The following is a 12167-nucleotide window of genomic DNA, read 5'->3' on the forward strand; positions in this document are numbered from 1 at the left end:
CTAATCTCGTCTCGATTCCATTTCCTTGAAAGTTTTTTTTTTCCAGTAGTTGATTTGGAAGCGGGATAACATAAATTTCTGTCTAAGATATTGAAAATGTACCAGAAATTAAGTCTTAATATTTTGTACTCACTCTTTCTCTGTTGCAAAGTTAATGAGGACTTGAGAGAAAACTGAATATATTTTGGCATTTCAGCAGTTTTTGTGGAGATAGATATTTTATTATCAAAAGGAGCGATAATGGATAAAAGTGACAAGTATTGGAGTTGTAGTGATAAAGAAAGCCTTTGTTTAAGAGGTGATTCAAATCTATTCCATCTGCAGACTTATTACTTTTTGTGTCTATAGCGATATTACCGTTGGCCTTCATTACACATGGCAACACATATGAACGGAAATTTACTTTGTGATTTATCTAGCTCATGGCAGTTTGAAATTGAAATATTATTAAGATGCTAAAAGATCTGAGTGAGGTGCTGGCAGAAAATGGTTTAAAAAAGAGAAAAGCTCAAAAAAGCTAGTATGTCGTCATGAATCATTTTATGTCTGAAAGCAATAGTCTTTCTTTACTATGCCTTTCTTTTACTTCAAGTTTTCGTCCTGGGCGTGAACTAGCGAGCTTGAAATTGATGAAGTAACCAATATGCTGCTTGGATTACAGTCTAAAAATTTGAAGACTTTCTCTCCTATGGTGACTTCTAATTTGCAGTATAGGACATCATAGGTTTTCGTTGTCATTCTTTAAGAACACTGTACGTCAAATCGATAAAATGAGGGTAGCAAGATGCTTGTTTCCCACAATTCAGGTTTCAATAGCTTACTCTTCCATTAAAGAAGACAATACAACCTTTTTAGAAAACGTATGTCACTTTGGAAAAGCAAAACCAGGAGGTAAATAATTGAACATATTTAAGTTAAATTTTTTTTAGTCGACAAAAGCACACCAGCCTGTTGTAGACTTCATCCGTCGTTTATTTCACTTGACGGTTTGCCCAGTTTTGGTCTAATCACAGTGAAAATAAAGTTTCTGCGGGCTAATCAATTCAGTGTACTTGCTTAAGCCAATCGCGCATATCTTTTACCAGATCAACACTTGCTTTTTGCATAAGAAAATTAATGGAGGGCTTAAAAACAGTTAAACCCCCTCTGGCGTGCTGTTTTATCGGTTGAAATGTCCTCAGCTGAGAGATTGTTATGAGAAGTTCATATTTACCCTCAAAGCTTCGTTTTCTAGGCCAAATAGGTATATATTTATACAAGAAGGGATAAAACAAGTGGTTTGACAAAGAAAAGGATAAAATCAGGGCATTATTTTTATTATGGACAGATTTTCCAACAAGAAAATTATTTACTAAAGTTGTTACTTGTGGAAGCTCGTCAAAAACTTCCAAACGAGAAACCAAAGAGAACCCCAGGAATCTTTCTAGGGGCTGAGTCTCCTTTTAAACTTCTTCTGAAGAAAAAAAATCGGGGAGCATGTGAATACAATTACTATACAGTTAAAAGATAATTGGTACAGGAGGTCTCAGTTTGGAAATTGGTCTGGTCTTGTCATCTATTGTACTAGTGTATTTTAAATTGTTTATACAGGCCCCCATTTAAACCAGCTTTACTGGTTACTTACCAGCTCGATTAGCTGCACTAGGGCAGCCTTTTTCAATGTTGCAAATAATGAGATGGATAAACTGATAAATATATTCAATTATTAATCATTCCTTAATGCACTTATTGTGAGTGATTTGTACCAAGGTCTGGTGCCCTAATGTTTCCGTTTTAGCCATTTCAGGTGTACTCGTAATCATATTGGGCGAATGCCTTGAGGGATTTTTTTCAAAAAGCATGGCTGAAACTGAGTGTTTAGTTTAAATTTAGATACCAACCTGCTGTTATCACCAAGTTCATAAACAAGATGAATTTCATGCCTAAAAGCTTCTAACTGTCCTTATTTGTAAATGGGAGCCTCGAAATTTAAATTAAGGGTAATGGCTGTTTGCTCCATGAGAGGACATCATAATTTCTTATGTTGGAGCGATCAAAGAGGCTGACCACGCGGTTCCAGTTTGAAGTCAAAGGGAAATTCAAAAGCGAATGAACATCACTTAGTTTACATGCTTTCCTTTTTTTTCACAAAAAAAACTTCAGACAAGAGTGTTAAATTCGACTTGCCGAACTTTTTTAGTTTGTAAACTATTGCAAATTGCGAACTTTGATGGTTTGACATTTTTGACAGCTTAAGTCTTGATTAAACAATCAGATTACTTGAACCATTCTAACAACGATTCTGATTGGCTTATTGTAGCGTGCTTTACGAGAGTATAGAGCATGCTGACGACACCGACACGACACAAAAAAAATGTAAAACGGAAAAACACAATAAAATATAAAAAATTTTAAAAAAAAATTAATAATAATAAAGAATTTAGAAAAGTTTTAATGATGATGTCATCTATACGTCTGTCCTCCAATAGATCATAATTTCATTCATAACGTTCATAACTGAGCATATCATATAAATTTCAGTGGACTCGTTTTTGAGTAACAGGAATACAAATCTCAACTAGGTATGAAAGAGTGTTTCTATGACACCTCGTTATGTAAAAAATGATCAAAATTTGTTAAGCAATAATTGGGCTATCCTAGATACTCTTTGCGAAAACAAACGCAAAATTAAGGTAGTGGCGAACAGTCATAGGATAGGTCTTCAAAAATAACGAAACCTCTTACCAACATGGATACCCCATCTTCCGATAAGTTTACCCTTACGGACTGAAATTGGTAACATGCCTACATTTTCCTAAGGCAAAACATGTGTTACATAGCTAGAGCTCGTATTCGTTCGTGGGTAGCTTATCATAAAACCAGCTGGCCTAACTGTTACGATTTATTTAGCAAGTACATTTTTATTGAACTAGTGGTTGTGATACCCCAACATTTACGACTAAATAGAAATATCGAATGCAATACAGGATGATAAAAGACACGACTCCGACTCTCACTGTTATACTTTGTTCTGTATTACTCTTATACTGTTATACTTTGTTCTGTATTACTCTTATACTGTTATACTTTGTTCTGTATTACTCTTATACTGTTATACTTTGTTCTGTATTACTCTTATACTGTTATACTTTGTTCTGTATTACTCTTATACTGTTATACTTTGTTCTGTATTACTCTTATACTGTTATACTTTGTTCTGTATTACTCTTATACTGTTATACTTTGTTCTGTATTACTCTTATACTGTTATACTTTGTTCTGTATTACTCTTATACTGTTATACTTTGTTCTGTATTACTCTTATACTGTTATACTTTGTTCTCTTCTTCTCTTACACTTTGTTCTTCAGAACAAAATAAAAGACCAGGTTACATCGCTGCCAACATCGATCTGGGAATTAATATATTTGCAAAGTATGATGTATGTTAAAAGTTGAAATTAAATAGAAATGGCTTCACTTTTATTTGGAATTTTCGGTGTTTTACATGGTTAAAATAGGTGATGGTTTAATCTATAAATCCTTTTCAATAAATGTAATTCCACTTTACTCGAAGTTAATCGTTTAATAGTAAAACAGTATTTGTATGCATGGTCACGTTTGGCGATATATTCAGCAAATATTGACTTACAAAAAGCTGTAAAAAACTTAATCTTTTTAAAAGATTTTTCCCTTTAATGGACATGTTTTTGTGGCTGAAATTGTTCAAAATTTAACCTATATGCTAATTTATGATGGATTTTAATGTTACTGTGCCTTTATTTCCTCCATTGCTGAGTCTTTATGGTCTCTGCATGCATGTTCACGTCTGATAGCATTGCGATTGATTTGGATCCGTAAGCTTTTTTTTTATCCTATGTCGTTTTTCTCTAAACCTTACCTTGGAGATTGAGCTCTCGCCACACATCTCCGAAAATGAATTTTAAAATTTCAAAATTTCAAAATTTCAAAATTTCAATTTTCGAAAAAATATTAAATTAACCTTTCTCTGTATATCAATCTTATTTTTCAAAATTAACATATATTGTTATATTTAATAGATTTTCTGATAAATTTCTATGCCGTTTTATCAATGGATATTGTAGCAATATCTATTAGAGAGAATACCTTTTGGTGCGATTCACACTTATGGGAGGTATCAAGAGTATAAAGCTTCCTTCTTTTTTCTCACTTCGCAACAATGGCACATTTTCCATTAAGCACCACGGCAACCTCAGATCGCCGATGGCTTTGCGATTATGGTTACATTTATAAACAACGTAACACAATTTCCTCTTTGAAACTTGGCCAATGAGGTAGTTTTTCGCGAAGATCTATACCACAATTAGATTGGTATAAATTACAGACCATCCATATGACACTTAAAAACAAAAGTTATAACATCCATACGCTGCATAGGTAACTTTCCCAGAAAGGTAAGAAAAGTTTTCAAATACCCTTTTCTTTAAAGCTTCAATTTTCTTTTATATTTCTGCTCTAAATTTTCCTGTCTTTTGATTTTGTAACCACAATACTATTGAATTAGCATAAACATCGAAAAAGTAATTTTCAAACGAATAACTTATGGAGAATGCGTCGGAAAGATATTTTTATGGTGATGTCCTCCGAAGAAAACATGCAATAGTGGAATATAGGATTTTGCTATGGCTGTTCTACGACTTACAACCCGCAAAAAAAATTGGAAGACATTTCGTTCTCGGCCACAAAACGCAAAATTATTATTTGCTCATAAATCGCTTCTTAAATCCCTTTTTCCCCTGAGGCTCGACGTAAAGATTTATAGTCTCACAAATTCGACGCAGGTTTTATAATTTCCTCCACATTCTGGAAAACGTTCCGTCAGCCCCATTATATGGAAGGGAATATAAAACTTCTCCTTTCTTGTGGGTCCAGCGTACTTGATGGAAATTTGAGTAAAAGGCTATAAGCCATGATAAACGCTGTGAGCATGGATTATTTACGCCCATTTCTCCCGTAGGTGCTTGTGCTAGCGTTACTTAACGATGCCAAGGTTTTCCGTGGCATTTATAATGAAAATCTGGGAAACAATGAGCTTATTTTAGCGCTAGCATCATTGGGCTGCATGCATGTTCCCTGTTTCGTAGTTAGAATTTCATGTTTTTGAATCTGTTAAGTCAAAATCGTAGAAAGCCACAAAATATGGCTAATTTTTCCAAGTAATTGCAAGTGTTAGGATTTCCAACTGTCGCTAAAATTGCGAACACTTTGTACACTTTTTGTCTGCTTGATGAGCGGATTGGAAAACTACAGGTAAACAAAATATTGAATGGCACCGAACGACAGTTGTGATCATGTACTTCTGTTAAATGACTAAATTGTGAGCATCAAGGTTAGAAGACAAGGAGGTAGCTAAGAATTGTAAAAAATAATTATAAAAAATGGCAATTTTTTCCAATTGATACTCAAATTTATTCTGTGGCTCAATTTACTCTCACAAAAGTAATTTCTGGTTCTCGATCGGCCGAGGTAGTAGTTAATGAAGTATGTTTCAAAATTCAAAATGTTGGTGAAGGGGTGTTCAGAATTTGAATAAAAATGTTGCAGTAATGTTTGTTTTAATGTCATTTTGTCAGCTTGGATTGATCGAGTATGGAAACCTCAGCTATGGTTCATTGGAAGACAAATAATCAAGGTAAAAAATGCAAATAGATAGGGAGGAGCATTACTTATTGTAGACCACTGTGTATGACGAAGCACAGCTAGGATGGGTTTTTTTTAAAAGAAGACTCAGGTGACAGAGGGTTTGGGTGTAAATTTTCCCCCTAGTTTTAGAGCTCTGACGAAATATTTTTATCGTAGTTATAGTTTGGTTTCTTTACTTTTTCCTCTTACCAAGATTCAAATTTCAGAGCGTTACTCTTGTATGGAGTTTATACAGGTATAACTATTAATTCTTGATTAGTTCTGGAATTTACTTTAACCCTTTAACTCCTATAAGTGACCAAGACAGAATTTCTCCCTACAATATCAATACAATATAAAGCAGACAAGTGATGAGAATAAAGAAAAATATTAGTTAGAAGATTATTAGTTGATCCCATACCAAATTCTCAAAACTAAAATCACAAGAACTGTATGGCAGACAGTAAGGAGAATTACGAATGAGATCTTGAGAGTTAAAGGGTTAAGTGGGTATAGGAGAGGAGGAGAAGGGGGGTGAAGGCAACAGCAGCTGCATGTTACATTGTGTCACAGAAAAGTCGAGACATTTCATTATCAGGATTTCAAATGACACTTTTCACGAAATGCACAATTTGAGTAATTCTTCACTTGTTGGAATTTCCATATTAAGAATCTTTTGCGTTGGTCTTTGGTAAAACGTCTGCGATTCGTTTGCAACCGTAGCTTGCATCGTTTTAGTGTGCCAAACCTCCTTACTGGGATTATGACAAATGGCACATTTCACATCTGCTGTTTATTCTTTTTTTCACAATTTAATAGCGTGGGAGTGAGATTTTTTTATGCTAACACTTTATTTTGTCTCAGCGCTGAAAGATGATCGCCGATCTTACGAGTGAGACGTTCTGAGTACCGTCTGTTTTGAATTAGATTTCCTCCAAAAGTCCTTTCAGTGCGACTTGGTTGATCAAATACTGAAGGCTTGCCAATTTTCAACGTTTCTTTTTATCGTTCTACGATTGTTCTTTTTGTATTATAATATCAAACCTTAATGGTGAGATGCTTTTCCCCTTTCTTTCAATAGGAAATACTACAAGCCCTCCGCTTTCAACCAGCCAATCAGTGGTGCTCGCCAGTTTGGCATCAGTCTATTTCATAATCGTATTTGCTTCCATATTTGGCAACTCCGTGATCATCCACATCATCCGTACAGGTCACTCTTTGAAAACCACCACCAATTACCTTATCCTCAATCAAGCATGCGCAGACTTGATCATTACGTTCACTGTAATGCTAAGCATGCTAGGTGATAACCTATTTCAAAGAAGGTGGTTCGGCGGAGACTGGGGATTACCTATGTGCCGGCTACTGGTGTGGTTTCATTTTCCAGCGGAGTACTGTTCGATCTGGAGCCTCGTTGCCATAGCCGTTGACCGCTATTATGCAGTGGCTCGCCCTTTGCAGTTTTCCCCTTTATCTCACCATACAAGGCTGGTAGTTTCCTTGATTTGGGTGTGGTCTCTGTCTTCAGCAGCTGGAACGATTTCTATGGCCAAACTTATCTTCGTGGAGGGAACTGGCCACTTTTGTGTCGTGGATTATTCTCATGTTGAGCTGTCCGCAGCGAACGTTGTAAGCATCTGCGTGTTGCTGTTTAACTTTGTCGTTCCTCTTTTGGCCATGGCGGTACTCTATTCAATTGTGTGTTCTCGTTTGTTGTCTCGAGAAGTGCCTGGCGATGAAGCTGGTCACAGTGCAAGGCACGCAGAAGCCATGAAGACAGCAAAGAAAGTTAACAGAATGATGATCATCGTTGTTGTTTCATTTACTCTATGTTGGTTTCCTTTTTTCATATTTGTTGGTTTGGACAGTTTGCATAAGATTGAAATTCCATATGCAGCACTCAAATTTGTGGTGTGGTTGGCAAACGCTTATAGTGCAATTAATCCTTACATCTACTTGTCATTAAGCGATAAATTTCGAAAGGAATTTATGATTATTCTGAACAAATGTCGGAGCAGTTTTAGCTGTGGGTAAGAATCTTTTATCCTGCTAGCTACTGTCCTGCACCAATAAAATGGCATGGCTGGTATCGTCACTTTTTGCTTCTTTCTTATCTATGACTTTGGGTTTGTGCTTGGAAGCGTACAAAAATCAAAGAAATTGAAAACTTTTGACTCATGTATAGCGAATGTACTACTTAAGGTACCTTATATCACCACAGAGGCGTAGATCGAGTTTTTATCTCAGTGCAACAATTTCTTTAGCTGTTTTCATAACGATAACGATTAATATGTTAAAAACAGTAATGATAATCTTGATAATGATAATAATAATAGCAATGATAAAAATGGGAATATGAAAGCGATCTTCGCAGTGAACACCACTTGAGCAGTAGTGAAAAGAAGGCCTGAAATGAAAATTCAGGCCTGTACGGGATTTAAACCCATGACCCATGACCTCTGCAATACCGGTACAGCGCTCTACTAACTGAGCCAACCAATCAACTAGGAGCTGGTCATTATGTTAGTTCCAAATAAACCTGTGAAGTGATGAATAAAAAACTGTGAATATATGATGACATGATGAAAATAATGATAGTTAAAATTATGATTTTCTTTATTTAATCTCAGTGATGACGCATAGATAACAAACTTATAGTTTGATCGAGCCAAATATGCAATTTCAATACCACTGTAATATTTTGTAAATAAAAAAATTCAAGGTTTAGTTTTAAGATATATTTAAAGAGCATCAACCCTTATGCCTTCCTATTCCGCTATCCCCAAATTTATGTCAGAGAACGTACACTGTGGGTGTTGGAGTACAAATATGCTACGAAAAGCTAATATATGAACAGAAGTACTAACACTAATTTTAAATACACCTTATTTCGTTTGTTTAACATATAATACACGCAGATATATTGCGAATTCCTTAATATTTTTTTCCGAGCCCTGTAGGAACATGGAAAATGCGAGCAATAGATAAAATATCCACTCACATGGTGTGTAGATTATAATAGCTACAATTTAACTGACAACCGACTTTTTTATGGTGGATAAGGAAACCACAAAAGTTTAGCGATACATTTTCTTTCCCTATCACCATGAAGAAATCGAGCGTTTGCTTCGATCTGTTACACAGGCTCTGTCCACCCAGAATCACAATGAGTACCGACGAACTAACGTATCGCGAATTATTGATTTTCTATGAAATTAAAACATCCATCTTTTGACAAAAGGTTTTTTCAAGAGTCTGCTAGTGTCATGTAACTATTGAACGAAAAAAATTACTGTTACGTTAAACACTTCAGCCGTCAGACGATCTCATGGTTGCGTCGCGTAGCAAGTGTAGCTATGGTAATTATCACTTATTAAAGAAATACTACTTCCATTCGCTATGCTGGCCAATGAATATGTTCTGCAACTTTTACATATAAATAAAACCATGGTTTGAGTAGCAAGGCAAAGCAGATACTCATTGATATGTCACGACAGGTGCAACTACAGATCGCTCTTCTCCAGCTGGTAAGAACGAAATGTTTTCAAAAAGATTTTACTGCCGGACTGGTTGTTTCTGCTTTTTCAATTTTTGCTGTATCTTGATTTATAACCAGATCTCAACGTTTTTTAAATCTGTTTATGATACTGTTTAATAAGTCATTCACTCATGGATAAAAATGAAGCGAGTTTTACTCGATAATGGTAACTATCTTGGTGAAGTCTGAACTCTGTTTAAGTCCGATTGCCAAAATAGAAAAAGAGGAAAAAAAACAATCAGAATTCATGAAGTATGCAGTAGAAGACAACGCGCTTCAACTGGATCTAACAAGTATTGCTTGATTGAAATTCATTAATTAAAAACATGTTAATCTGACTTTGGACTTTTTGTTGTAAGGTATCATGCTCAGTTATCTTTAAGATAAAGACATTCCACCTCTGTTTTGTTACACCCACGAAGAATTAGTTTTTTTGAGATTGAACTGAAACGTTATATTCCTATCTACCTGAGGGGTAGGCGTCCACTAATAGCATTTTTGGCAAATTTCTAACAAAAACCCTAATAAGTAAATACTTAGAGCATGGCGTTTTCGGGAATTGTCATATAGATATAAAGTTACAAGTCCAGTACATTTCCTGTGGTTGCTTATTATGCATGCCATTTCCCACGATGTCAATAACGAACATGTGGTAAACACTGTACGATAGACTTTGTCACAGTTGTGTGTTCTTCGTCGATCTGTGGTCTACTACCTGCCACTATCGCGTTCTTCTGCCTCAGAGACATCTCTTTTTATCGTCCCTGGTCACTCGAAGCCTCAAGAAATTAGTCTGTTAAGGTTTTTCGTTTCAAAATTTAGAACAAAGAAAAACAGAGCTTAACCCTCAAAAGATAAAAATGTAAGTTTATACAGTACTATGAAGAAATGAATTTATAGTTAGCTAAAATTAAGAAAAGAAAGAAAAAGATTTGAAGGTCTCTCCAGTGCAGATCAACGGTATATCTATTTTTACTTATTGTGTAAGTCTACTTTCTGAGTATGCAAAACATGACATTGAATTGATGTTTCAGAATTTCATATTGAGTATTGTTGGGTATTATTTGCTTTGTATCATTTCATTTTCCGAGCCGAGGTTTCATTGATCATGGAAACTCCATCTATTGTGCCTAAGAAAAATAGCGGTGGAAGTAAGAAAGAGTGTATGGATAATTAGACTTTTTAAAGCAAGTAAGCAAGACTTTCACACCTGGTACGACGTTTTTGCCAAATTGAATCCACCTTGTTAAAATGTGATAAACAGCACGTACGATTTTCACAGTCAGAGACAAGTGATAGTTACTAAATCTTAGGCACGTGTAGAAGTCAACGAGTGAAATGTACATTTTTTTCAGCTGGACTTTCAATTTTCTTATAGTCAGAAAATTCGATGCAATGAATATCAGCGACTAATTAGAGCTCCAAAGAATCTGTTACTGAGGCTATAAAACACACAAATTAAAACGATATCCCCACGAAGCCTTACGCACACTGCAAGCTTGTAGGAATAGCTTTATTCCGCAAGTGGATCCTAATTTACAACGTTGAATTTAGAAACTCGGCAACAATATGAGTCAACAAAACAAATGGCCCGCATCTGCCAAACAACGTATTTAACGCCTCTTCAGATGCAATCGTTTGAAAGCTGACGTCTTTTTATACAAATGCTATCTCTTTTCGAGGAAAGGAAATATGGCTGAAATAAGTGTGTGGTTGAGATAACCATAGGTTAATGTTACGAGATACACTGATACACTGATACACTTAAGCAGAGGTTTTGAAATTTTAAAGCAAGCTGACATACTTGCAATTTTCGTAACTTGTGAGAAATTGCTAGATTATCGATATTCTTAAGCTAGTGCTTCAGAGTGATGTGGCTAAAACCGAGCGTCTTTTTCAGTTCGCTTATTTGCTGATTAGTTTATCTCTCTGATTGGTTTCGCCTTTGTTTGTTTGGTTCTTGTTTGTCACTGACTTAATTAATTCTCTTGTTCGTATAGGAAGCACGACAAGCCCTCCGCTCTCTGCCAACAATTCAGTGATAATGACCAGTTTGACATCAGTCTACTTTGTTACTATATTCGCTTCCATATTTTGCAACTCCATGATCATCCTCATAATCCGTACAAGACACTTCTTAACATCCGTCACCAACTACTTCATCCTCAATCAAGCATATGCAGACTTGATCATCACGTTTACCATAATGTTGGGCATGTTGGGGGATGACCTATTCTTCAAGAAATGGTTTGGTGGAGACTGGGGACTACATTTGTGTAGGCCGCTGGTGTGGCTAAATTTCCCAGCGGAATACTGTTCCATTTGGAGCCTCGTTGCCATTGCCCTTTGACCGCTATTTTGCAGGGGCCCGTCCGTTACATTTGTCTTCCGTATTGCTCCATATTACGTTTGTCGTTACTGTGATTCGGTAGTGGTCTATCTTTTCTGTAGCTGGCATGATTTCCATGGCAAAACAAGTTTTCGTGGAAGGAACTGGCTACGTTTTGCGTTATTGACTTTTCCCAGTTGTCCGCAAGCAACATATCAGGCTTCTGTGTTTTGGTGTTCAATTTCTCCGTGCCCGTTTTGGCCATGACGGTTTTGCATTCAATCGTGTGCTCACGTTTGTTGTCTCGAGAAGTGCCTTGAGGTGAAGCTGGTCAGAATGCGAGGCACGCGGAAGCCGTAAAGACAGCAAAAAAGATTACCTTGATGATCATTGTTGTTGTTTTGTTTACTTTGTGTTGGTGTCCTTCTTTGTCTTTGTCGGTTTGAACAATGTACATAAGATTGTATTGCAGTACGCTGCATTTAAGTTTATTGTGTGGTTGGCAAATGCCTACAGTGCAATTAACCCCTTCATTTACCTGTTGTTTGATGAGAAGTTTCGAAATTAACTTAAGGTTATCATGGAAAAATGCCGTACGAAATTCAGATGTTAAGATAACGTTCTGATATTTTGAGATTTTTTTTTTAATTTTCATGATT

At 35.9% G+C, this 12167-nt stretch overlaps 1 protein-coding gene and 1 pseudogene across 1 annotated transcript; both read left to right on the forward strand.

Moving 5' to 3' along the window:
• The first annotated feature begins 4327 nt into the window (after positions 1-4327).
• Positions 4328-8368, forward strand: LOC113681189 (substance-P receptor). The gene is made up of 3 exons (XM_089205632.1): positions 4328-4413; positions 5593-5651; positions 6723-8368. The coding sequence occupies exons 2-3, from the start codon at positions 5609-5611 to the stop codon at positions 7673-7675; spliced, it is 996 nt and encodes a 331-aa protein (XP_089061758.1). The 5' UTR covers positions 4328-4413; positions 5593-5608; the 3' UTR covers positions 7676-8368.
• A 2328-nt stretch (positions 8369-10696) lies between these two features.
• On the forward strand, positions 10697-12076 carry LOC149047068 (mu-type opioid receptor-like; annotated as a pseudogene).
• The last annotated feature ends 91 nt before the right edge of the window (positions 12077-12167 follow it).

Source organism: Pocillopora damicornis, chromosome 4 (assembly GCF_964200805.1).
Source record: "Pocillopora damicornis chromosome 4, jaPocDami1.2, whole genome shotgun sequence".
Taxonomy (NCBI): Eukaryota; Metazoa; Cnidaria; class Anthozoa; order Scleractinia; family Pocilloporidae; genus Pocillopora; species Pocillopora damicornis.

What these genes read in the sequence shown, in the direction of transcription:
- LOC113681189 (XM_089205632.1), top strand. Translation starts at nt 5,609, where the DNA reads ATGGAAACCTCAGCTATGGTTCATTGGAAGACAAATAATCAAG. An exon ending in TTGGAAGACAAATAATCAAG is followed by an intron (nt 5,652 to 6,722) that starts GTAAAAAATGCA and finishes TTCTTTCAATAG; the next exon opens with GAAATACTACAAGCCCTCCG.